Below are 26,088 nucleotides of genomic sequence, written 5' to 3' on the forward strand. Positions count from 1 at the left end.
GACGTGCCTGGGCAGGCCTGTGGTCCCCGCTGGGCTGCGAACCGGACTCGCGGCGGGCAGTGCGGCGCCGGAGCGCAAGCCGCCGCGATGCCACTGGAACTGGAGCTGTGTCCCGGGCGCTGGGTGGGCGGGCAGCACCCGTGCTTCATCATTGCCGAGATCGGCCAGAACCACCAGGGCGACCTGGACGTGGCCAAGCGCATGATCCGCACGGCCAAGGTAAGGGCAGAGCCCGCGAAATAGAGGGCGGGGACCGGGGGCGGGGCCGCGGGAGAGCTGTCGGCGGGGAACTCCTGTGCCTCTCGGTGCACCGTGTGCGACCTGGCGTCCAGCTTGCAGTTGCGTTTCTGAATCTTTGGAATTCTCCTCATCCCTCTCCACGCTCCTGACTGCATTACAGCAGTTGCCTCCTAACCCGACCTAACCCCCTTCTGATGGCACCGTGATCTTTCTAAAACACAGGTCTGATCAGGTCATACCCCTGCCTCACAACTTCAGGGGCTCTCCGTTGGCCGCGGGTAGAGTCGAAACCCTTTAACATAGACTTCAAGACCTTAATGACCTGGTTCCTTCTTGCCTATCATTTTCATCTCCCATATCTTTCAGCGACAGTGAATTACTTCCAGGAAGTTCTAGAAGTTCCTGGAAGTTGCTTTGGTCTCTCTCACTTGCCATTCTTTGTGTTTGGAATATGAAAGGGTTAAAATGCTAGGACTTTGGGTTCAAATTTGGACGCCACCACTTATAAGCTGTGTGAACATGGGATAACGGTTACTTAACCTCTCTGATCCTCAGATTCATCATTTGAAAATCGGCTTGGTAATAGTACTTAACCTCAGAGTGGTAAGGATCAAATGAGATGATTTATGTTAAGCTCTTAGCACAGTACTTGGCACAGAGGACTCAATAAATGTAGCGATAGGAGGTTTATGCATATTATTAACTGCTCCCTCTTGGCAAATTTCTACCTCTGTACAGATCTACTTGGATGCTTTTTCCAACCCTTCCCCTCAAGGATGGGCCCCTATCCTTGTTCCCACCAGATTGCATTGCCATTGTCTAAGTTTCTTTCTCTCTTGTCTTAGATTGTGAGACACTTGAGTGGGGGGACTGTGGTGTTTTCATTGTGATTCTAGCCCCCAGCATGAGGTCTGCACTGTGATTCCTTGGTTTAGAGATTGCTCACTGCATCTGGGTTTTTTTCCTCTTCCCTTCAGTCAAAGCTGTTCACCTGATGTCATCAGTTGTGATTAGGTTTTCCCTTACTCTTCTTTGCAGAGTAACTCTGCTTTTATGGAAGTCTACTGAATCATAAAAACAGTTTCTTTTAAGCTTATTTATTCGTTTTTGAGAGAGACAGCAAGCGGGGTAGGGGGCAGAGAGAGAGGGGAGAGAGAATCCCAAGCAGGTTCTGCACCATCCATGCAGAGCCCCATGTGGGGTTCGAACTCACGAACTGTGAGATCATTACTTGAGCCAAAATCAAGAGATGCTAACTGACTGAGTCACCCAGGCGTCCCCATAAAAAACACTTTTAAAGAGTGACAACTGCTGTTTTTGAGTGCTTACCCTATCAGATACTGGGCTAAATGCTTTAAATGCACCATCTCATTTCATTCCCACAATACAATATACATGGTAGATGCTGTTGGTCTCATTAAAAAAATTTTTTTAATGTTTATTTATTTTTGACAGAGAGAGACAGAGCGTGAGCGGGGGAGGGGCAGAGAGAGAGGGAGACACAGAATACGAAGCAGGCTCCAGGCCCTGAGCTGTCAGCAGCACAGAGCCCCACGCAGGGCTCGAACTCACAGACTGCGATATCATGACCTGAGCCGAAGTCGGTCGCTCAACCGACTGAACCACCTAGGTGCCCCTGTTGGTCTCATTTTAAAGGCTCAGAGAAATGACTTGCCTAAGGGCACACAGGTAGTAAATGCTACATTGCATAGCTTTGCTCCTAGCCAGAGGGCTCTAGCCTTTGTGCTGTAACGTTGTTTTCTAGGGGGAAAATTCCTGCTCTTAATTTAGGGAACAACCTGTTTGTGGAGATGTGACCTCTGAATGCTAAAGTTGTAAAAATACCTAGAGGTGTTGAGGCCATGGAAAGAAACAGAGTTGTTGTTGTTGTTTTCCTGCTCTTTTAATTTTGGAGGTTAGTTTTGGGACAGGGGAGGAGAATGAAGAGGTTGAGGCTTTGGTGTAGTGGAAAGAACACTGGACTGGAGTCAAGAGAACCATTTACTAGCTGAATAATCTTGGGCGGGTGACTCCTCCTCTCTAAGCTTCAGTGTCACTTGTTTCATAGCGTGTGCTTGTTTTTGGTTTTAAATTTACAGTAGTGGAATCTTTTGAAATCTTTTGTATTTTAGGATTTTTTTAAGTCTTTGCTGCCAAATAAAGTCACATTCCATGTTTAGTTACCCAGAGTTGCTCAGACCATGAAACGAATCTATTTGCAATATTAAAAGTTGAGTTCAGGGGCTCCTGGGTGGCTCAGTCGGTTAAGTGTCGGGCTTCGGCTCAGGTCATGATCTCGCGGTCCGTGAGTTCGAGCCCCGTGTCGGGCTTTGTGCTGACAGCTCAGAGCCTGGAGCCTGTTTCAGATTCTGTGTCTCCCTCTCTCTGACCCTCCCCCGTTCATGCTCTGTCTCTCTCTGTCTCAAAAAAATAAATAAACATTTAAAAAAAAATTTTTTTTAAAGTTGAGTTCATTCAATTATTTTTGTTTTCTTACAGCAAAATATTATTGTAATTATACGCTATATATAAAATATAAATGTATTATAATTAGAGGTTGCCTAATTGAATGTACTTTTAATTGCCAAATTTTGCTGCAAATGGAGCATCACACCTTGGCCCGTCTGGAGTTCTGCCGCTTGTCATTTGCCAGGAGAGAATCCATAAAACCTTGAACAGAGAAACCATCAACATTTTAGTAAAACAGGGACGGGGATTGTGTTTTCTGAACCTGGAGTTCACCATAGATTTAAACAGTTAAAAGACGTCGCTCAGTTTTAGGAAAGAAGCTGAGGAAAGCAGAGGAAGACCCTGCTCTCCTCCTCATACAACTGCTGTCTTGTGGAATGTGGTAGAACTTTCTCTGACCTCTTGTCTTTAGTAGTCTCTGCCACTTTACTTTTCTCATCTTGCTGTAAAGGAAACGTTTGCCCAGAGCAGACAAGCTATTTCACTTCTTGAAGGTAAGTCCACTCCTTGAGGTAGAGCTGAGAAGCAAAGGAGGCAGGAAGCAGCGCTCTGTGGGGCTCTACCCCCTAGCTTGCTGGAGGCCTGGTTGTCGCAGCGAGATCCAGGTTGCAGTCAGGTTGTAGTCGTGAGCCAGGAGACAGACCTGTCCTGCAGCCTTAGGGAAGCAGTCTGTCCAGTCCAGCCAGAGATTCGCTGTGCAGCTGTACTCGGGTCACTCTGGGCCTGGGGATCTTCCTGTGGACAATGAGAGCTCTGTTGCCCAAGGTCACTTTCAGTTCTGTGTTTTGAATCTTCCTGACCATGCCATCTTGTGGTCTTTCCAGGAGTGGGAGCAGAACTGTTAGCACAGATATTTCCGGAGCTGAGGTTTTCAGCAGCGTGAATAACTCTGTCTCCCTAAATGTCCGTGAGTTGAGACTTCAGAGGGTTTTCCTTCATCTTTCTATTGAGTAGTTTTTAAAAGCAGTTTTAAGAGCTTGGGGGCTGTGTGGCAATAGAATTGTGGCTTTTAGAGTCGGACAGTCCAGATTTTATGTTATAGTTTTGGTTCAGTAAGACTGGAACTTAGTTCTAAGTCTTGTTTGTTTGCTTTTTGCTCCAGAACCTCTTGTTCAAACAAGATGCCATGCAAAACGCACAAGTGCAAAACAGCTAAAGCAGAGCTGTCTGTTTCCTGCCCCATAAGGGGCTCCTCAGAACGGTGAAGGGTCCTGGAGCTGGCCCAGAGCTGCTGTTTATGTAGATGGAGACGCCGAGTCCAGAGACAGGAAGTGATTTCTCCAAGGGTTAGCAGATTCTGACTTCCCCTCAATTCTGGCCTAGGGCTCATTTTGCTATCTTCTGCTGAGTTACCCAACTTAAAATCTTCTTTAGCTCTTGAATTATTTTCAATATTCTAATATAAAATAAAATTTTAAAAGCCTTCATTTTTTCCTTTTTGCATTTTAAGGGGGAAAAATAGGGGGAAGCTCCATCCCCAGCCTTTATTTCAAGATTTTCTTCCTTCTGCCCCTTTTGCCACTGTCAGTCAACCTTATTTTTTTTTTTTTAAATACTTATTTATTTATTTATTTTTGGAAGAGCACAAGCAGGGGAGGGGCAGAGAGAGGGAGGACAGAGGATCCGAAGCGGGCTCTGTGCCGGCAGGCTGGCAGCAGTGAGCCCGATGTGGGGCTCGAACTCACGAACCGCGAGATCATGACCTGAGCCGAAGTCTGATGCTCAACCACGCAACCAACTGAGCCACCCAGGTGCCCCTCAGTTAATCTTTATATTTAAAGTTACTGATGTCAGAGCAGTTGCTCCAACATTTCTCTCCTCTGTGAGAATCCAGGACAAGTCACTGAAGGAGCCCTGTTGTGTGTTGCAGGAGTGTGGGGCCGATTGTGCCAAGTTCCAGAAGAGTGAGCTGGAGTACAAGTTTAATCGGAAAGCCTTGGAGAGGCCCTACACGTCGAAGCATTCCTGGGGAAAGACGTATGGGGAGCACAAGCGCCACCTGGAGTTCAGCCATGCCCAGTACAGGGAGCTGCAGAGATATGCCCAGGAGATTGGCATCTTCTTCACTGCCTCTGGAATGGATGAGGTGAGTCCTCATGATTCCCACTCTGTTACCTGCCACTTTAGCAGACCCAGGGGACAGCAGGCGGCCTGGTGGGTTTTGGCCTAGAGTTGGCTCCAGCCCTTGCTTGAGACTTTTGTGCTTTCTGGACCTAGAGTTCCCCATCACATTAACCATATCAATGCCCCACTAAATGGGAAGCCAATGGGAGCAGAGGCCCAGTGAAGTTTTGTGGGAGGAATACCAGAAGTTTCCAAACCAGTTGTCTTTGGGAGTGGGGGGCAGCCACACCGGAATCCCTGAATCCCTCAAAGCTTGTGGGAGACCCGTGCCAGACCAGTTTTCTCCCAGTGGAAAATGGCCTGGACTAGGAATCAGGAAACCTCCATTCTGATAGGGGTCAGGCACTTGCTGAGTGGCCTTCGGTGATTTGGATGGGGGACATTGGTGTCATCCTGAGTTGCTCACAGAATGGCATGCTGACATCCTGGAAAAGTCCAGCTGGTGCCAAGTCTCAGGTCCCATCTGCTTTGTGACCTGCCTCTGTCAGATCCTTTCATGAATTCTTTTTTGAATGTAAAAACTGTAATTGTAAAAATAATAGATAATCACAGAAAGTTTAGAAAACTGACCCATAATCCCTATAGGGTGGTTCTCTTTGTAGATTTCCTCCTGAAGTCTTTTATATACATGTTTCATTGCCTGGTTGCTACATTTGTGAATATTTAGTTGTGCATGCTTTTCCCATTTACCATTATATCACCAGCTTTTACCCATATCTTGTTTTTTCTTTTTTCCAACTTTATTGAGATATAATTGACATATAAATCCCCACATCTTGTGCTTAAAATTTTTAATAGCAATACAGTGCTTCTTTTGAGGATTTATAATGTACCTAACCGTTTCTCTACTTTTGGACATGTGGTCAGTTCTTTGTGCTTATAAATAATGCTGGATGTGGACATGGACATCGTTTTTCTGTGTTTTGTGTTGTTTCCTCGGGATAGCTTTTTAGACATGGATCATTAGATGAAACCTATGAGCGTTTTTATGACTTGAAACATCTGGAATTCTTTCAGTTGATCAGAATATTTGAAACACTTCCATTTCATTCTGTGGGCCTCTCTGACCATTTGTGCCACTGTTCCAACCCCAAAACAGGGCTGCAAATTGAGCTGAAAAGAAACGGAAGTCTAGTGTAGGCTGTTGGTAGTTTTTTTTTTTTTTAAATGTGTATTTATTTTGAGAGAGAGAGTGAGCAAGTGAGCATGAGCAGGGGAGGGCCAGAGACAGAGGGAGAGAGAGAGAATCGCAAGCAGGCTCCTCACAGTCAGTGCAGAGCTCAATGTGGGGCTTGAACTCACGAACCTCGAGATCGTGTCCCGTGCCAAAATCAAGAGTCAGACGCTTAATCAGCTGAGCCACCCAGGCGCCCCAACTGTTGGTAGTTTTAACAAGGGTGGGGAGGCAGAGAACCTAGGCATCTGTGGGAAATGACGCATCCAGGCTTCAGTTCTGTGGCCCAAATTCATCCCTTAATTTGCAGCTTTCATAAGCATGACATTCTTCAGCTCCAGTTGTGCATTTGATAATCATAATTTTCTACTTTTGAGTTATATGTTACGGCTTACAGAGCATCTTCCCGTCCAGTAAATATATTTTATCCCTACTGTGCCCCACTCTGCAGATGAAGAAATAGAGGCTCTGAGGGGCTGGGAGGTTTGTGCAAAGTCACACAGCTAGGAAATGGGTCTTGAAGGCAGATCTGATGTGTGGTACCATGTGCTTTCTCTGGTCCTTCAGTTCTGCCTGGGCATCCGTGCAGGTGTGTGTGGCTTTGCAGAGCTCAGCAGAGCCTTTGGGCATCTCCCTTGCTCTTCACCGCCTTGATGTTGATGGCCTGAGAGTCTCTAAGCCCAAGAGCTTTCCTGGGGACAAGGGGAGAGATTTTTTATGGAAAATGTTCCTAAAGAGGTTGCTGGGCATTTTTCTGATCCCAGTTTAAAGAGCACTTCCTCTGGGAATTCTTCCTGTTCACTGGCTTGATTCAGACCCCTCCAGATGTATTCTTCTGGTACTTTTGTAATTGCGTACTCTTGTGTGTTACTCTTGTGTGTGTACTCTTGTGTACTCTTGTGTGTTAACTCCTCCCTACTAAACTCCGAGCCCCACAGCATCCCTGGTGCCTGGCGTGCAGCAGGTGGTTGGGAAATACTTGTTGAAGGAATAAATGAATGAACCAAACAAAAAGGGTTAGTGGAGTTTTTTTTGTTTGGTCTTTTTTAATAGTTCATTTTTGAGAGAGAGACAGAGCACGAGTTGGGGAGGGGCAGAGAGAGTGGGAGACAGAATCCAAAGCAGGCTCCAGGCTCTGAGCTGTCAGCATAGAGCTCGACATGGGACTCACAGTCATGAATGTTGAGATCATGATCTGAGCTGAAGTCGGCCTCTTAACCAATTGAGCCACCCAGGCGCCCTAGTGGATTTTTTTTTAGTTAATATTTTAATTTTATTTAAATCCAAGTTAGTTAACATATAGCGTAATAATGATTTCAGGAGTAGAATTTAGTTACTCATCACTTACATAGTTTTTATCAGATTCTTAGACGATCTGTAAATTAAAAAAGTTTAAGCAGGAAAGAATGTGGGCTTTAGGATCTAAAAGACTTGGGTGTTGTTTTTGGTTTTACTATTAGCTAACATTTCTTGAGTATTTACAATGTACCAAGTTCTGTGCTAGGTATTTTAAAAATATCAATTCATTTACTCCTCTTAGCCTCTTCAGATAGGACAATTTTTTTAAAAAAATAGTTATTCATTTTTGAGAGAGCATGAATGAGGGAGGGGAAGAGAGAGGAGGACAAAGGATCCAAAGCAAGCTCTGAGCTGACAGCAGCCAGCCCATGTGGGGCTTGAACTCCCAAATCATGAGATCATGACCCGAACTGAAGTCAGACACTCAACCAGCTGAGCCACCCAGGCGCCCTGGGTAGGATAGTTATTATCCCCATTTCACAGGGAGGGTGTCAGTAGTTACGGATCAGCGAAGCCAGGCCGACTCCAGAGCCCTCCTGCCTGACCACGCTCTCCTTTCATCTCTCTGGGCCTGTTTCCTCTTAAGGGCCACCCATTGATTAAAATACAGAACATGCAGGCCTTGTTTTCTGGAACTGGTGAGACCATATGTGTAAAGCACACGTCTCAAGGCAGGACTAGGTCTGTGTGTTCACCGTGAACTCAGATCCTGACATAGTGATCCTGATACATGCCAGTACCTGCTTAGTCAGTGCCTTGGTGGAAGGAAGCTCACACCTAGAAAGTGACATTTGTTTTCATAACATGCCTGTTTCGCATTACTGCGGGTTCATGGCGTTTTGGGATTGCCCTTTAGCAGTCCCTAGGACGCAGGCACTCAGAGACAACTGAGCCCCCGTCCTCAGAGGGCAGGTTTGGGTTCAGGAAACTACTCATCCTTCCTGTGCTAAACGTGAAACTTTTGGTCTGATTGACTTAGTAACGAGTCAGTAATGGGCAGGTTTGTTTCTGTAGGGCCCACAGAGCTCTGGAGAGAATTTCCAAAGAAGATTACAACAAATATTTTGGATCCCTAGTGTTGTCTTTGCAATAAGCACACAGCCTTTCCCAGAGTGGCTACTTTAAGAAGCACTGGCATTTGAGGACTGAGTCCTGCCTGGTCTTTTTGTTAAAACTAATTAGCCTCGGGCGTGTACTTGCCCCCCTCCTCCACCACATAATTGCTTCCCCAGGACAGTTTTCCTAAAACCTGACTATATCCAATATTGAGTCCATAGAAGGGGGAAGTGGAAGAGGTCATTTGGGAATTCCGCAGCAGTGACACCTGAGATCAACAATAACACATGAGAGTAACGGGAAGAGTGTGGCGGCAGTTCTCAAAGTGTGGTCCAGGAACCGTGGGGGAATCGTGAGACCTTTCAGAAGCTCCACCAGGTCCAGACTATTTTCGTAGTGATACTCAAATGTGATTTGCCTTTTTCACTGTCATACTCTCCCACGTGTATAGTGGAGTTTTCCAGAAGCTGCATGATGTTCGATGACGCCATTCCGCTGGCAGTACCTAAGGAAAGGTATGCTGTATGCTCTCTGTTTTAGTAACAACTCTTTTCACAGACCATACAATTCACCAATTAAAGCTTACTTTACAATTCATTTGTTTTTATTGTTTTTTAAATGTTTATTTTTAAGAGAGAGAAAGTGAGCAAGTGAGTGGGGAAGGGCAGAGAGAGAGAGAGAGAGAGACACAGAATCTGAAGCAGGCTCCAGGCTCCGAGCTGTCAGTGCAGAGCCCCATGCAGGGCTCGAACTCACAAACCATGAGATCACGACCTGAACCGAAGTCAGACGCTCAAGTGACGGAGCCACCCAGGTGCCCCCAGTTGTTTCTCGCATATTCACAGAGTTGTGACTATCACCGCGATTGATTTTGGCACATTTTTATCATGTACCCGTAAACAGCCATTTCTCAATCCCCCCCAATTCCCTCAGGCCTAGGCAACCACTAATCTGCTTTCTGTCTCTATAAATTTGCCTTTTCTGGACATTGCATATAAACAGAACGAGACAGTATGTGGTCCTGTGTGTCTGGCTTCATTCACATAGTAACATGTGTTCAAGGTTCGGCCGTGTTGTAGCGTGTATTAGTGCCTCACTCCTTGTTATTGATGAGTAATATTCAGTATTATGGATATAGAGTACCTTTTATTTACCCATTTGTCAGTTGATGGACATTTGGATTGTTTCTACTTTTTGGCTAGTGTGAATAATGCTTCCATGAACATTCCTGTACAGGTTTTAGGGACATGTTTTCATTTCTCTCGGGATATATGGTAACTCTGTGTTTAATTTGTGAGCAATTGCCAGACTGTTTTTTTTCCAAAGTGACTGCACCTACAATCCTCCTAGCAGTATATGAGGGTTCCGGTGTCTCCACATCCTCACCAACATTTGATATGATCTGACTTTCTGATTCTAGGTATCCTAGCAAGTGTGAAATAGTATCTGGTCGTGGTTTTGATTTGCATTTCCCTGATGGCTGATCATGTTGAGCATCTTTTCATATGCCTATTAGCCATCTGTATACCTTCTTCGGAAGAATATCTGTCAGATCCTTTGCCAATTTTTAATTGGGTTATTTGTCTTTATATATTCTAAATAGGAGTCCCTAGTCAGATACAGATTTGTGGAAATGTTTTCCATTCTCTGGATCGTCTTTTCACTTTTTGATGATGTCCTTTGAAGCACAAACATCTTTAATTATGATGCTGTCCAATTCATCTTTTTGTGTGTGTGTGTGTGTGCTTGTCTATTCTTATGATTTAAAAATTTCTCAATTTTAAACCACACTGTGGTCTTGCTACATAGCTGTGAGTCTGGCTAAAGCAAAAAGTGACAATAACACCAAAGGTGGGAAGGACGCAGAGAAAATGGATCATTCATACATAGCTGGTGGGAATGTAGAACAGCATAATCGCTCTAGAAAATAATATGGTAGTCTCCTTTTTTTTTTTTTAACGTTTATTTATTTTTGAGAGAGAAAGAGAGACAGCATGAGCAGGGAAGGGCAGAGAGACAGGGAGACACAGAATCCCAAGCAGGCTCCAGGCTCTGAGCTGTCAGCACAGAGCCTGACATGGGACTCAAACTCATGAACCAGGAGATCCTGACCTGAGCTGAAGTCGTGCACTTAACCGACTGAGCTACCCAGGTGCCCCGGTAGTCTCCTTTTTTTAAAAACAACTCTATTTTAGTACAATTCACATATGGTGTCATATCACAATTCACTCACTTAAAGGATACTAGTAGTTTCTTATAAAACCGGACATGTAAAAGAATTTTGTACCTATGTGTGGGGATGGGTTATGACTGAACTAACCATTTCATAATATATATGTATATCAAGTCATGTTGTACACTCAGAACTAATACATTGCTGTGTGTCCATTTTATCTCCGTAGAAAATAACCATTTATTGCATACCTGAAAAAAACACCACCACAAACTAGATGTGTGCTCATCATGTTGCTTGCCATGCGTCATTTGGTAATTTCTCCTAAAAGAAATGAAAACGTGCATTGACATAGAAAGCTGTACGTGCATGTCCATAACAACTTTATTTGTAACAGCCCCCAAACTAGAATAACCCAGATAGTTCTCTGGTAGGTAGGTGAATGAATGGTTCCAGCCATAAAAGGAATGAACTGCTGATACATGTTGTGGCTTGGATATATCTCCAGGGTATTACGTTGAGTGAAAAAGCCTGTCTCAGAAGGTTGCATACTATACCGTTCATTTTATAGAGCAATCTTGAACTGACGAAATTACAAAGGTGGAGAGCAGAGAAAGGGTTATCGGGGTTAGGGAGGGGAAGGAAGGCAAGGGGATGTGGCTGTAAAAGTGTAATACATGGGATACTTGGAGTGATGGCACAGTTTTGGATTGTGACTGGTAGTCGTGAGTCTGTGCACATGGTAAAACTGCATAAAATTAAATACACACACACACAAACGAATACATGTAAAAATGGTGAAATCTGAGTAAGATCGGTAGACTCTTCTCAATGTCAATTTCCCGGTTGTGATTTTGTGTTCTAGTTTTGCAAGATGTCACCATAGGGGACAACTGGGTGAAGCATACATAGGAATTCTCTGTATTATTTCTTAGAGCTTCCTGTTAAGCTAAATTATCTCAAAATTAAAAGTTTAAAGTTAAAAAAGCCCAAATTCCTTAGTTGTAATTTTAATTCAATAAATATAAGTAGCTAGAACCTACAAAAACAAAAGCCCTGTAGGGTCCATAGTAATTTTAAAGAGTGTAAACCTTTGAGACCCTATGCCGAATGTCACATACCCAGGCCGTTTGATCTCATGGTTAAGTGCATGGACTCTGGGGTCAGATTTTGAGTTTGAATGTGGTTCCGCCTGTCATTCTGTGTGGAGGTTGTTGAACCTCTTTGTGCTCCTGTTTCTTCGGCTGCTAAGTAGGGTTAGTACCTGAACCCATCTTGCAAGGTTGTTGTGAGGATGAAACCTGATTGTTGATATAAAGCATAGCACACAGCCAGCACTTAGCAAACATTAGCTACGGTGAAGGTAGGCAACCTGCGCCGAGTGTCAGGACGGCTGGCTTCTTAGCCTGACTCTGCTCTGAGTTGATCTCAAGTGTGAGCTTGTGGAGACCCTTCCCTCTCTGGGTCTCTGTTTCCTTTCGAGTGTGAACCCGCTGCCGTCCAGGGGCTCTCCCAGCCGGAGAAGAGGTCACTAAGGTCACTTACACCTGGAATGAGGACTTTCCTTCTCAGTCCGTGTCGCCAGGCATGTGAGCTCCAGGATGTGGACTCTGAAGGAGAGAGGGCACCTCCTTGCATCTGTGAGGCTGCCTGGGAAAAGTCACCTCTTTAGATCTTTAGATCATTCGCTCGTAGGTGGCTTGGAGCTAGAAGCAGGAGCAGCCGGGAGATGGAGGAGAGCCCGGGGATTGGTGGGCGGCATCTGCCTCTCAGCCTTTCCCTTCGGTTCCTGTCTCTCTGCTCCCCAGGAAGCCCTTCTGTGTGGTGTGTGCAGCGCGTGCTCTGCAGCCACACTGCCTGAGTTCAGGTTCTCAAGTTGACACTTTGTGGGTTCAGGTGCCTCATGTGACCTTTTTGAGCTGCAGGTGTCCCATCCGTAAAAACAGGATAATAAAGGTGCCCGCCCCACGTGGCAGTGGCGAGGTGTTGGGTGCGAGGGCTGTGCCAGACCTGCATCCACCGAATGATGGCCATTCTGTTATGCAGAACCCTTTGGGGTTGTTCTGTTTCACACTGTGTGGACAAGGAGGCTTCTCTGCCCTGGGAATGCCATTTGTTCCCAAGGATTCTCCCAGCTGACCCGGGCGAAGGCAGTGAGGGGAAATGCGTTCTTAAGAGCCTTTACAAGAGTTCATTTGTCTTGCTTACCAGGTCCCTTTGCTGAACCTGCACGTCCTGTCTGCCTGGCTATTGGAAGTAGGTTGGTCCCTTGTTCTGTGTTTACCTGGCAGGTGGCTCTGAGTATTTACCCACCTTAACTTCCTTGTGGACAGCAGCCATTTGTGGAGTGCCTGTTTTCTCCACTCTTTGTGCTGTCCCGAGGTGTTCTTCATATGCTGAGGAGAGGTTGTGGTGTCGTGGAATTTTATTAAGGCTGAGAAAACTACCAGGGCACCTGGCCAAAGCTGCAGAAAGGCTCGTGGGATGGGGCTGAGATGAGTAGAGTTCCTTTGGTCTAAATGGAGAGTTCTATTGAGAAAGCAAATGGAGGCCATGACGGTCGAGGTGGTGAAGGACGTGCTGCCCTCACACACAGGTGCCCCATCCTAGCAGAGGTACCCTTTGAGGCGCCCTCTTTCCTCCTCTCTTCTTTCCTTTGCCACCTCCACCAGCAGGGCACCCCCCTGCCCAAGCCGTGATGCACTCTGACAGGGCCACGGGGAGTCTCACGTCCCATGCTTCCCCCCTCATCATTCTGTCACGCTGGGCAGCTCGCCAGGACCCTGTTCTCCACGACTCATCACTCTGGGCTTCTTTTTCCTTTTCCACAGGATCCAAAAGCTGAGAGCAGGGGAAGGGGCTTTAGAAAAATCCCAACTCCTCTTCTTGCTTTGGTTACCCCTCAGATCTGTGGGCCGTGATGCAGAAAGGGGACTCTGTGGGCACCCATTATCGATCCTCGTTGATAATAATTATTACCAATTAATTCTTGGCAATAAAGCCTCCCCCCCCCCCCAAATAAGCAAGGTTCTGAGTTGAATAAGTTTGGGAAGCACTGGAATTAAAAAAATAAAATGCTAGACAAGTGATTTCTTGGGACTCTGTAAGAGGGAGTTCTGGCAGTGCAGCATTTCACTGAAACCAGGTTGCTGGTTGGGCCCTTTTCTGTGTATTAAGCCAGCTGGATGCCCAGGGAAGGTCTTGTCAGCAGAATTCCTTCCAGACAGACTGAAAGCCTTTGTGCTGCGGGGTGGGAGGGAGATGTGAGGCTGCCTGGCCTCACTGTACCCCTAGATGAAAAGGGGATGGACAGCAGGGTGGGCAGACTAGGGGAAGCCAGGGAGTCCCTGGAGAACGGGGTGGGGGGGGTGGTGGCACCGGCGCTAACCTAGCCTCAGGGGGCCTGGGCACGGCAAGACAGCCTCAGGATGGAAGGCTAGGATCTTCCCCATTACTGAGGTTGGCACCCTTTTTGCAGAGATGAAGCCACAGTGGTAGTGTTCGGAGTGACCGCTAGGTGGGACTGGTTCTCTCGGAGGACTGCAGACAGGCCCCTTTCCCTTTGGAGAGGAATTTGTCCCCTTTCTTCACTTGAAAACTGTAGAATTCCAAGCAGATTTTCCAGCCTTCGTAGGTAAGCTTCTGCAAAGTGTATTCTCCTGCATTTGGTTTTTCCTCGCTCCTGCTCGCCCTGTGCCTCTCCTGAGTGGGCTCATCCTCTGTGCCCTCGGGGGCTTTTTCATCAGGAGCCATTTCTCTTAGAAGTTGAACATTATAAAGAAGAAAACTTAGCATAGGGTTTTCCCTCTTACAATAGAAAACACTCTATCTGCCAGATAGAATGAGAAAAGTGGGGGAAGTCAACTTTGTTCAATAAACACTTTAGAAGGAATGTTTTTCATCCTCCATCATAGGGCTGGTCAGCAATGTGAGAGACACGTGAGCAGGAGAGGCCAGGTGGAACAACATGGAAAGGAGAAGAGAGGTGAGGAAGAAATATAGCAGAGGGAAGACCGTGAGAACTGCAGTACAGGTAGTTTAGCAGGCTTGGGAGTAGAACTCAGACCACACTGGACGGCGTCTCTTGGACCCAGGGGGTTGTGAACTGCCTTTGAACTGTTCACTGGCTGGTTATGCACCGGGTGTGGCTTTCTGGCGGCTCTAACCTTCACGATATTAGAGGATTTACAGATGAGGAAAGTTAGTCTCTGATTGCAGCCAGTGATTGGAGTAACTTATCACCTGCCGACAAGATGGAAGGAAGCTCAGGCAGCAGCGAGTTGACTTAAAGCGCCTGCTGGCCGAATGACCTCATGCTGTTCCTGGCCACCCTATGCCCTCTGGATTTTCAGGCACGATGACCTACCTCCTTGTAAAATAGGGTTCACGGAGCAGCAGCGGCGGTCTTACCCAAGAACTTAATGGAAACACAGACCCTCAGGCCCCACCTTAACCCAGCAGAGTCAGAATTTGCGTTTCATCTGAGCAAGATCCCCAGGAGATTGGTATCCCATATTAAAGTGTGAGAAGCAGTGACGTAGCTGATCAGGCCTTCCAAACCTACTTCCGAAACCCAGGCAGCATTTTACAATAGATCAAACTTAGGTATAGGGAAACATTCTGAGATATTGATTCTCCCCACTTCTGATCTCCTACTTCAATTTTTAAAAATAGTAAAAAATGTAGTTTTTTGGGGTTTTTGTAATTTGATGACCAACTGAGACTTTAAAACTTGTGGCCCACTGATTCCTTTAGCAAGTGTTCACTGACACTTGCCAGTTTCCTGATCCTGAGTCTTACTGATGAATCCCAGTGGAGGTGAACGATGGTAAAGGGCCCTCCATAGGTAACCTCAAGCAGTGATGTTGTGTCAAAAAAAGTGAATGAGGTTTGTTTTTCCTGTGGGCAGCATTGTTTGGGGGCTGAGAGGGTTTGGGTTTGATGGGCCCTGCCAGCTGTGGATCACTATGTCAGGCCTGGGCCATAAAATGCTTCATTTTTTCCCGCTTTTGGCAAGGATTGAAATGGCCTCTTTCCCTGGCTATTTGGTTTTGAGTAAAGGGTGAGGCCTTTGGGAGCCATTCAACTTTCTCGCCACCCAGTTTCCTGGGTCAGGATTAGGTTGTTCAACCCTTTTCCAGTTCTTCACTGGGCCCTGGGTCCCTTGGAAGGCAGCTCTGCTCACCACTATACCACCAACACACACTCCCTGGGTCCCTTGGGAAGGGATGTCTCGCCTGGGGTCTGAATCTTTGGCAGATCTCATCACCAGTACAGGCCAGCATGCAGTGTTGTTGGACAGATGGATGGGTGGCTAGGAATGAAAGAAGGTTTGAATGTGAATGAAAGGACTGGTAACACATCTTTGCCTGCTTTCATGTTGTTGCGAGAGTCCCTCTTGCTGGGCAAGACCAGGGGGGTTTTCTGTTTGTGGCTCCTCGCCTGACCCGAGGGCAGTAATTTTGAATGGTGGTGAGAAAGAGCTCCTTCTTTGGTTTTTATAGATGGCAGTTGAATTTCTGCATGAGCTGAATGTTCCGTTTTTCAAAGTTGGATCTGGGGACACTAACAATTTTCCTTATCTGGAAAAGACCGCCAAAAAAGGTAAGTGTTTAATTTTTGCCCTAAAATGAGGGAGTCCAAACCTTCCCATTTTTATTCCTTTAGTAGAACCCGCTAATGAAGTCTCCTGAAGACAGACTTTAGAAACCTCTTTTTTCAATTAGCATATACTTCCACAGTTGCATGTGCTGACTTGAAAGAAATTAAGAACAAGTCAGTTTTGATAAGAACTTTTAAAATTAAAAATTATTTTATTGTGTTGATTTATATGAAATTGAGGATATGGCAGTACAGAGGAAGTTCTGACTTGGAGAAATAGTCTTGATCTTGTAGAGTCTCTACCCTCCTCCATTATGGTTTGGAAAGTGGGTTTGCAACCTGAATCATCTCGTTTGATTCTCAAAACAGCCCTGGGACTGAAGTTGGTTATTTGATTATGATGCTTCATACTGCTTCATAGATGAGGCATGCGAGGCCACACAGCTGGGAGGCGGCCGCTCCGGGGCTCACACATCTGCTCTCGAGTCAGGGGCAGTGCTCACCCGACCGTGCTGTGCACACTCTTACCCCAATGAGATGCTCACCTTTCTCTGAGGAGTGTGAAATTCCTCTGCCTCCTCGATTCAGTTCACTTTGCCAAACAGTAATATTGAGGGTGAGGGGAGTCTCCATTTCCTCTGGGTTGAGGGCAAGAATCCACCAAGCTCCCCTCTCACCACGCAGCGGCTGGCACAGTGTTGGAGAGATGTCTGTGGGGTTCATTTGAATGATGAGACGAGCAATTGGGGTATGCTTGAGGGACAGTCAGAACCCCTAAAAAGAAAGTGATGATGGTGTTGGTGTTGGGTCATTCAGGCCGCCCAATGGTGATCTCCAGCGGGATGCAGTCAATGGACACCATGAAGCAAGTCTATCAGATTGTGAAGCCCCTCAACCCCAACTTCTGCTTCCTCCAGTGTACCAGTGCGTACCCGCTCTCCCCCGAGGACGTCAACCTATGCATCATCACGGTGAGCAAGCCGTTGTCTGACTGGGCCACAACAAAATGGCTTTTCTTGGGTCATTTACTGTGGGAAAGAGGGGGCCTTCGTTGTAACCAAAATTCTAACCCATCTTGACATGCTTCGTGTAATTTGACCCTCCATTCACAATCTCGTAGTTATAGAATTAAATTAGAACCAACTGTGCAGTTAAGGAAGCAGATATATTCTAAAGAGGGTGATTATAAATTAAATTTTCTGAAAACCAATCTTAATTTTTCCCACTATGAAATTTTAGGTGTGAGTCCTCATAATTGCCTCTCTATATTTTCTGTATCATGTGTATTGGCCATTAGAGGTCCCTCTTCTGTAAACTGCTGGTTCATACCCTTTTTTAGTACGTTGTCTTTAGTGTCTATGTGTGTGGCAAAATAAAAGATTTCCCATTTTAACTGTTTTTAAGTGTACAGTTCAGTGGCATTAAGTACATCCACACCGTTGTGCGACCGTCACCGCCATCCATCTCCAGAACTTTCTCATCTTCCCAAACTGAAACTCTGTCCCAGTTAAACACGAACTCCCCATTCCCTTTTCCCCCCGGCCCCTGGCAGCCACCATTCTGCTTTCTGTCTCCATGAATTTGACTCCTGTAGAGATCTCATCTAAGTGCAGTCCTACAATATGTGTCCTTTGTGTCTGTCTTTTTGCATTTAATGTAATGTCTGCGAGGTTCATCCATACTGTAGCGTGTGCCAGTATTTCACTGCTTGTTGAGGCTGAAGAATATTCCATTGTGCGTATGTACTGCGTGTTGTTTACCCATCTGTCCGTCGATGGACATTTGGGATGTTTCCACCTTTTGGCTATTGCGAATAATGCTGGTAGGAACAGTGGTGTACAAATATCTGTCCGGTTTTCTTCATACTGAGTTGTAGGAGACCTTCTTGAAACTTCTGGCTTTTCCTTCTCTGCGCTGCTTGCCAGCTCTGTTGTTTTCTACCTATAATCCTGAGCCTCCCTGAGGCCCAGATGGGTTACAGTGACAGACTTGAGGGAGCTTTCTCTCTCCCAGGATTTGGTCTATCCACCTCAGTCATCTTACAGATGGTGAAATCCAGTCCCAGAGGGAAAAGGACTCTTGCCTGAGCTTTCACAGCGTCGTGGTGCAAAGCTGGGACTACAACCCTTTGTCTCTTGTAGTCTCAGGCCATCTCCATCCCTACGTGCTTTCGCCTCGTAGCACCTGAAGCTCCACTTAATTAGAAACATGTATATGTAATTATCATACAGAAACGCTGTAGTGATACTAGTGGAATTGCAAATATACACAGACACACAGTTAATCTTGATACTGCAATTAACCAGTGCCCTTTTATATTTTCCTTTTAGTAACAGTATTTGACATTCTGGCTTTTTCCACGAGAGTATAAGCTTTTGTGCATGTTGCTACACAGTCTTCATATTTAACTTAAAAAAAAAAATTAGCCTTTTTTGAAAACGGACACTGCTGTCTCTTTACCTAAATTTGTGTCTCTCCCAGTTGGTGGTTTTTTCTCCATTTCTAGCTTATCTCTAAACCATGTTATTTTAAAAATTTTAACATGGTTTTTAAAAAAAACTCAAACAGCTCTGAAAACATAATCTAGAAAGTAAACGTGCTCTGGAATCTCATCCCACAGAGATCACTATAATGGGCAGTTTACTGTTTGAGACTCCAGATATTTTCCTTGATTTTCTTTCTCTGTGGAGTGTGGCCCCTCTTTCCATTCTCACCCAGGCTGCCGTCGTGGCCTCTCTCGATACCAGGGCACAGTGAGGATTCAGTTGCCCGCTTGCCCCGTCCCGGGCCCGGTACAACCATGTTAGAGCAGTTTGACCCTGTCACCTGCATTCCTGTGTTCATTATGCACCCTACAGCCTGGTTTTCGGGGCCTTTGCCACTCAGCTGCCCTAATCTTATATCAAACCCCATCTGGGTCTTCCTACTACTCTTAAGCTTTCCGGTCACCCTCAATGACAAGACTCACTTGACGAATGTCTTTTGTTACATTCAGTGAATTATAGATCACAGATTAGTTAATTATTTAGCATTTTCACCAAAGGATTGTTTCGAGATTGGGCTGCATATATTATTGATGACGATATGTGTGCATACAGTACACTTGCTTTCAGCAGCTCAGGCTAATTAAATGTGACGGCTGCTTTTTGAATGAGTTTCGGCAATCGGCCGTGGTTCTGTTGTTATTCCTGGTGGTTCGCGTAGTGTGAAGCATTCCTGGAGTGCATTCTTGATAACGGTAGCCATTATTTTGGCAGCATTCCAGCACGCTGAGTGCTTTTCGTGCATCTGGAGCAGCCCTGGACAGGTACCACTATTATCCCAGGAAGGAGAAGCTCAGAGAGCCTCAGCATCTTGCCTGTAGTTGCTCAAAGAGTGAGCAGCTCAACTGGGACTCCAACCTAGCTCTTCCTGACTCTGCACTGTATGCATAATTTAGCCTTTTCTCTTTTTTTTCTATTTTAAAGGAGTATCAGAAGCTCTTTCCTGACATTCCCATAGGGTATTCTGGCCACGAAACAGGCATAGCGATATCTGTGGCCGCAGTGGCTCTGGGCGCCAAGGTTTTGGAGCGCCACATAACTTTGGACAAGACCTGGAAGGGGAGTGACCACTCTGCCTCGCTGGAGCCTGGAGAGCTGGCCGAGCTGGTGCGGTCCGTGCGCCTTGTGGAAAGGGCCATGGGCTCCCCGACCAAGCAGCTGCTGCCCTGTGAGATGGCCTGCAACGAGAAGGTGGGTTCTGCACAACTCTGCCAGGCTGCACTGCTCTGAGTGGGGCCTCAGTGGGCTTACGTGCCAGGGGAGTCAGTACCAACCCTGCCTGAGCCCGGGCCGACCGTCTGAGTGTCTCTGGGCTCATATCAGCCGCAGGAGAAGCTTGTCACTTAAGGGAGCCTCAGCAGTTTCTCTGGCCTCCTAGAATCACGTTACGGTTTCCCACCAAGTCTCTGAAGCTTGTGGCACCAGTGCTGTAGACACCAGGAGATGTAAGGGGGTGGGGGTAGAAGGCACCTGGGTGGTCAAGCCTGGGGTCCCTTGGAATAGGTAAGCCTTGAGAAACAGTTGGGCCAAGGGGTTCCGTGAGGCACCGGGAGAAGGGCCTGTGATACACAGAGGCACCCCTAAACGGAGGAGGCCCTAGATGGACAGGGCCATGTGTGGTGCAGGGGGTTGGCGGGGGGGGGGGGTGGCGAATCTTCCCTCAGGAGCAGTGTGAGCTGTGCAGCATTGACCTTCAGACAGAGGGGACGCTGAGGCCAAGGACTGCCTGGTTTGCTGACCACCTGGGCTTCTTGGAAGCCGTGGCCTAGACCTGTCCTGGCCTCTAGTCATACAGCCCAGTGTCCTGGAGCTGCCAGGACTGCAGCCACTCCTGATCTGCTGTGGCTGTCTGGGTTGAGGCAAAGACCAAACACCAGGCATGCGTGAAGAATGTTTTCATCTTTTATTCTAGTGGGGCCTGATTGCCTTCCTCAAATTAAAGATGCGAAGTACCAGGAGATGAAAATAACAGTAAAAGGAAACAGACTGCCTTACAGAAGAAAGGGAGAGAGAATCACACCAGAAATGCGGGAGAGTTTGCATTTGGTTACTTTGGTTTTGAGCCTCTTGGCTCCCTGGGCAAACAGCGATGGATGGTGGGATGCGTGATCGGATAACATCCGCTGACAGACCTTTTGTCCTGGCACTTACTTTTAGAATTGACTCCTTGGCCCTCACATGGTGCAGTGACTTGTTCAACAGCATTTAGGGACAAGACATAGAAAGACTGGTCATGAGCTTCTGGTACCCTTCATTCCCCTCGGCTGCCTGTCCCTGCCTGCCCCTTCGTAGGCGGCCCCTTTTCCCGTCCGCTGAATAACGGCACACTCGGTCTTTTGTGAGCCCTCCATATTCTTATTTTACCGAGCATGGTGGCTGTAAGGTTTGTGTCCCTTAAGAGCAGTGGGCCAGGAGTCAGAATCCCAGTTTCTTGCAACTTTGGCCAAGTTTTCTGCCCTCTATGGATCTCAGTTTAGTTTCTCCGCGTTTAAAATGAGATGTTGAACTGAATGATGACAAATCATAATGTTCACGTACTGGGAGCATGTTCCAGGTAGATGACATATATTATTACCACTAATTCTTGTAGTCGTCTGACATGCTGGAGGCACTATTATTTCCCATTTTACAGAGAAACTCAGGCACGGCTTGTACCCGCCTGAAGGGAATTTGGACCTGGGTCTGTTTGGCTGTATAATCTGAGCCCTTTCCTTTACACTTTATTGTTAAGGCCCCTCTCTGAGTCTCTAAGTTCACCCCACACTGGCTGAGTCCCCACTCTGTGTGAGGTTCTGTTCTAGGCACCGGTGGGAGAACAAAGTCCCTGCTCCCAGGGTACCTGTGAAGACTGGTCAGGGACCTTGGGTATAAAACAACATGTTCCAGTTAACTTCTGGGAGGCTGGCACTGAGTCTTAATTTTATCCACAGCTGGGCAAGTCCGTGGTGGCCAAAGTGAAAATTCCAGAAGGCACTGTTCTAACGTTGGACATGCTTACTGTGAAGGTGGGTGAGCCCAAAGGCTACCCTCCTGAAGACATCTTTAGTCTGGTGGGCAAGAAGGTCCTGGTCACTGTTGAAGAAGATGACACCATCCTGGAAGAATCGGTAGAAAATCATGGCAAAAAAATCAAGTCTTAAAATAAAGTGCCATTCTCTGAATTCTGAATTGCCTTGCTCGTACTGTCAGGGGAGGTGGGGTAGGAGTGATGGTCTCCAGAAACCTGGCTTTCATCTACTCCTCCTCCCTAGACACACAGTTTTGGGCCAGGCCCTGTCTCAATCCCATAGGAGGGATACAAAGAGCAAACATGTCAGTCTCTGCTTCACATTGGCTGGCCCAGAAGGGGAGATGGGCTCAAAAGCAAATCATTGTTGTCCAGCTGCTGTGAGGGTACACAGGGGCGAAAGCTCATTGTACAAGGCCCTCTTCTTTAAGTCTTCTTTCATCCTGCCTATAAAGCCAGTCCACATGACCCCAAATCTCCCTTCTGTCCTGACCTCCAGCTGTCTCTTCGCCGTTGCCCTTATTCTCTCCCTGCCCTGGGCCTCTGTATCCAGTGAGCTGTATAGTGATTGGTGGGCATCAGAGAAGGGGTTGGTCAAGGATCTTGCAGGCAGAGAAATGTTAAAAGCCTGCATATATCTGTGAGCGAAGAGAGAGAAATGTTCATTCCTTTCAACAACATGGAGGTTCTGCTCTGTGCCAGGCCCTGCTTTAGGTACTGGGATTCAGCGGTGAGCAGCCCACATTTCTTCATGGAACTTCATTCAGATGGGGATAGATGCACAGCAAACCATAAGCATAGTAAGTAAATCACGGTAAGTTAGAAGGTGCTATGTGCAGTGGGGGCGGGGAGTGGGGAATAGGGCTGGGTAAGGGAGATGGGGGTGTGGGGCTTGGTGTATTTGTAGCTTGTGGTGATTTTTTAATACAGTGGTAATGCTGAAATCAGCCCTTCCCTAATCCATAATGAAACCCAGCTAACAAGAAAGATTCTCACTGCTTCATTGAACCGCATGACCCTTTCACAGGGAGTCCATATCGGACTCTCCTTTGTTCTTTTGAATGAGTGCTAAGATGAACAGTTCTTTTCAAATGTATTTCCAGATTCCTAATCTTTGTTCATATTTCTTTGACGTTGTTCACTATCACTTCTTGTTTCAAAGTGTATCCTTGAGTCTCTTTCCAGATGCATATAATTAGCCTTTTGAAGTTTCTTTACTTTTGAGTTTAGAGCCTCCCTCTCCTGTGGATCCCAAATCAGTTTCTGGAAAGGCACTGATGTTTGTAAGTGTGGGTGGGGTGGGGAGGGAATCCTGGGTTGTACTCATGTGTAAAAGAGAATGCATCAAATTGATGTGCTAAGAATTGAAGTGTGATAGTTATCAATTTCTGGCCGGTGTTTACTTCATTTCTCCCTATTAAGCAGCCTTGAGAAGATCATCAATGTTTCCGATTCCATAACCTTTTCCTCTACAACAGCAGAGAAGGTGACATTTAGGCAAATATCTGAGACTTTCCTAGCAAGAAGAGACATTGGATGGTAGTAGAGGGATATTCCGGGGCCTGGAAACAGGATGTGGATCTGGGAGGGAGGGAGGGATGGGCCTGACTTGGTCTCTAGCTGAGAATGTGGAGCACCTAGTTTCCAACAGGGACCCAGTCAGTTGCCTCTAGTTCCTGGCAGACATTCGGAGTGTTAAAAGGGTGGCCCAGGAAGCTCTGTAAACACCAGCTGGATTTCCCTCAGAGCAGGAATCAGTAAGGCTCAGACCTGGAAGAGCCACTGAGGTCATGAGTCTTAACTCTGCCTTTTGTGTGGAGGACTGGATCGTGCGTTGGAGAGAGTTGCGGGGGGGGGGGTGGGGGGGGGTGGTTGTCTGGAACACACTTCCTGTTGGGGCACGTAGAGAAGATAATCACCTGTGTGTGACATGGGTGGGTAGACTCGGCGTGCCAAGTAGAGGGTGGAGGGACCACGCCGTGTACCCTCTGCTAGGCTGACATCACAGTCACTGCTCCCTGACAGAGTGGAATTGCAGAAACGAGATGCAGTAGGCAAGGAAGGGTCCCCGAAATCTCTAAATATTAGTGACCACAGGTGGCGTCAATGTAAAGATGAAAGATGAAAGATGCCAAAAGCGACATGGTATTTTCTTGGATAGAATAGCTGGGAAGTAGGACTTGTTTGTACATAGGGAAGAATTTCGTAAGTTATCTTCAGCAGTGGTGAACTCCCCATCTCTGGCACTATTGAACCTGGGACCAGCGGAGCTGACTCCCACAAAAAAGTTGTGGAGGGGACGTGAGGTGAGTGAGGCCCTGTCCAGGCCTAGGTGCTGTGTACTTGAGGCAGCATGAACTCCCAATGAAGAGCATGGTTACAAGGTACAGTATTCATCTTTATTAAAACAAATCACATAATAGAAAATTAAGGTCATTTAAAAATATCTGCAGGCAGTTTGCTGTATTAAGAAATTTCTGATGGGGCGCCTGGGTGACTTAGTTAAGCATCCGACTTCAGCTCAGGTCATGATCTCATGGTCTGTGAGTCCGAGCCTCGTGTCGGACTCTGTGCTGACAGCTCAGAGCCTAGAGCCTGCTTCGGATTCTGTGTCTCGCTCTCTCTCTGCCCCTCCCCTGCTCATGCCTCTGTCTCTTTCTCAAAAGTAAAAACATTAAAAAAAAAAATTTTTTTTTTTAAATTTCTGCAAGTTCATATCTGAAAGAGATTTAGGTAAGTGACTTTATAGTCATAGACCCCAAGGAAGCTTTAGTCCTGTATGAGGAATAGTCAGGGAGGTTCCTGCTACTGCCGGATGGTTGCTGGGAGCTTCTGTTGCCCCCACACTATGCCAGGCACGACAGGAATTCCACTGGGGATGCTAATGGGTCCTGACATGGTCCAGTGCCGTATGGTTTTTAAAGCAAGTTCAAAACCGTTGGCTCTTTTGAGCCTCCCAGCACTAGGCAGGGTCATTACTCCCATTTTACAAATGATCCTCTGAGAGGTAAAACTACTAGCCTAAGGTCACTAGATTGTGTACCGAAACTGCAGTTTTCTGGCTAGTGCAAGTCTTGATACAGAGTAGGCGTTTGATAAGAGCCAGTTTTTGTCCTTTATAATCCAGCTCTGTCTCTGATACATGAATTCCAAACTCTCAAGTTCCTCTCTGGGTGCAGGACCTCATCTCAGCCCAAGGAAAATAATCCAAAGCTAGGCTCACGTCCCACAGAGTAACTAGGCCAAAGCCAAGTATCACAGGCAAAACAGGCGGGAGCGAGCAGGCATTGGCCAGAGACTAGCTGTGTTCACCCAGACAGTATGGCCTGATGGACCTGAGCATAGACCCCCAACTCCACCACTGGCTGTGTGACCTTGGGCAAGTTACTTACTCTGAATCTCAGTTTTGCCATGTGTAGAATTGGGGTAACTTTCCACCTCCTAGGGATGATGTAAGGATCAAATGAGTTAATAGTTGTAAAGCGTCAGAACCGTGCCTGACAAAACAGCAGGTGCTGTTAGTGCTTGGCCCTGGCCGCCATGGGTCTGGGAATGTCTTTGCAGGGAGAGACACAGTATATCCATCTCCTTCTGTCAGGAATGCCCTGTCAGAATTCAGATCTGGCTCATCCCCAGTAGAATTCTTTTTTCAGGATTCCTGGAGCAATGTGCTTAGACATTCTGCTGTTTATCCAGCTAGCGTCTTAAGTGATTTAGTTAGAACTGAAGGCACTCTTAAGGTTCCTTCTGCCTTGTATCCTACTTATATTTCATTGCCCTATATGAAAGTGGCATTTTTAGGTCAGAAACTGTTAGAAATTGTCAGTTTTATGTGGTTCAAGCTAATTAATGCCCTGAAACCGTAAGTAGGTTTCACCTTTGCATTTTCTTCACTCTGCCACTGCCCTCTTGCCAAGCACCTAAGAAGACACTTTAACACAGGATGGTTTCAAAACCATCTAGGGAATTGGACAATGATACTAAGTCTTCAGAGCTGAGGCACAGACCCAAGAAAGATGCTTTTCCCTTCCTGTTAGAGAAGCTGGCCTGCGAGGTCCTGCTGGTTTGGCCTTCTCTATTTCTGTCACTTCTCTTTTGGAAAGTGGGGTTCTCTGGGTTTCCTTGGCAACACCTGGAACTGAGGGGCCTGAGGAGCATGGGGATGTCTGGACTGTCCAAACCTTACTTTCAGCTCCTCTTCTTTTGGTTCCAAGACAGTTGGGAAAACTGCCTATGGTTGCTAAGCAGCAGTCACCTGCTGGTTTTCTTCCCAACATCCCCTGAGGAATGAATAAGCAGTAAAATCTCTCAGATCAAGAGCTGGGACAGGGACCAAAGTAAGACACTTGCCTGGGGGCTGGAGCGGGGCATGGCCCAGCCCTTAATCACCAAGGGTGACTTT

General features: G+C 46.6%; 1 protein-coding gene across 2 annotated transcripts; it reads left to right on the forward strand.

Annotated features, from left to right (window-relative positions):
• The first annotated feature begins 2 nt into the window (after positions 1-2).
• On the forward strand, positions 3-21,840 carry NANS (N-acetylneuraminate synthase). Of its 2 annotated transcripts, none has more exons than XM_042911872.1 (6): positions 3-219; positions 4,580-4,795; positions 16,040-16,139; positions 16,953-17,107; positions 19,604-19,870; positions 21,610-21,840. In XM_042911872.1, the coding sequence occupies exons 1-6, from the start codon at positions 88-90 to the stop codon at positions 21,817-21,819; spliced, it is 1,080 nt and encodes a 359-aa protein (XP_042767806.1). In that variant the 5' UTR covers positions 3-87; the 3' UTR covers positions 21,820-21,840. The 2 variants fall into 2 exon arrangements, with proteins under 2 accessions (XP_042767806.1, XP_042767807.1); XM_042911873.1 differs by lacking the exon at positions 3-219 and adding an exon at positions 3,555-3,616.
• The last annotated feature ends 4,248 nt before the right edge of the window (positions 21,841-26,088 follow it).

The sequence above is a fragment of the Panthera leo genome, chromosome D4, assembly GCF_018350215.1.
Source record: "Panthera leo isolate Ple1 chromosome D4, P.leo_Ple1_pat1.1, whole genome shotgun sequence".
Taxonomy (NCBI): domain Eukaryota; kingdom Metazoa; phylum Chordata; class Mammalia; order Carnivora; family Felidae; genus Panthera; species Panthera leo.

Bases quoted from the DNA above. Each gene is read 5' to 3' on its own strand.
- NANS (XM_042911872.1), top strand. From the start codon at position 88: ATGCCACTGGAACTGGAGCTGTGTCCCGGGCGCTGGGTGGGCGGGCAG. The intron at 220-4,579 runs GTAAGGGCAGAG...TGTGTGTTGCAG, and splicing joins GCATGATCCGCACGGCCAAG to GAGTGTGGGGCCGATTGTGC. The intron at 19,871-21,609 runs GTGGGTTCTGCA...TTTTATCCACAG, and splicing joins AGATGGCCTGCAACGAGAAG to CTGGGCAAGTCCGTGGTGGC.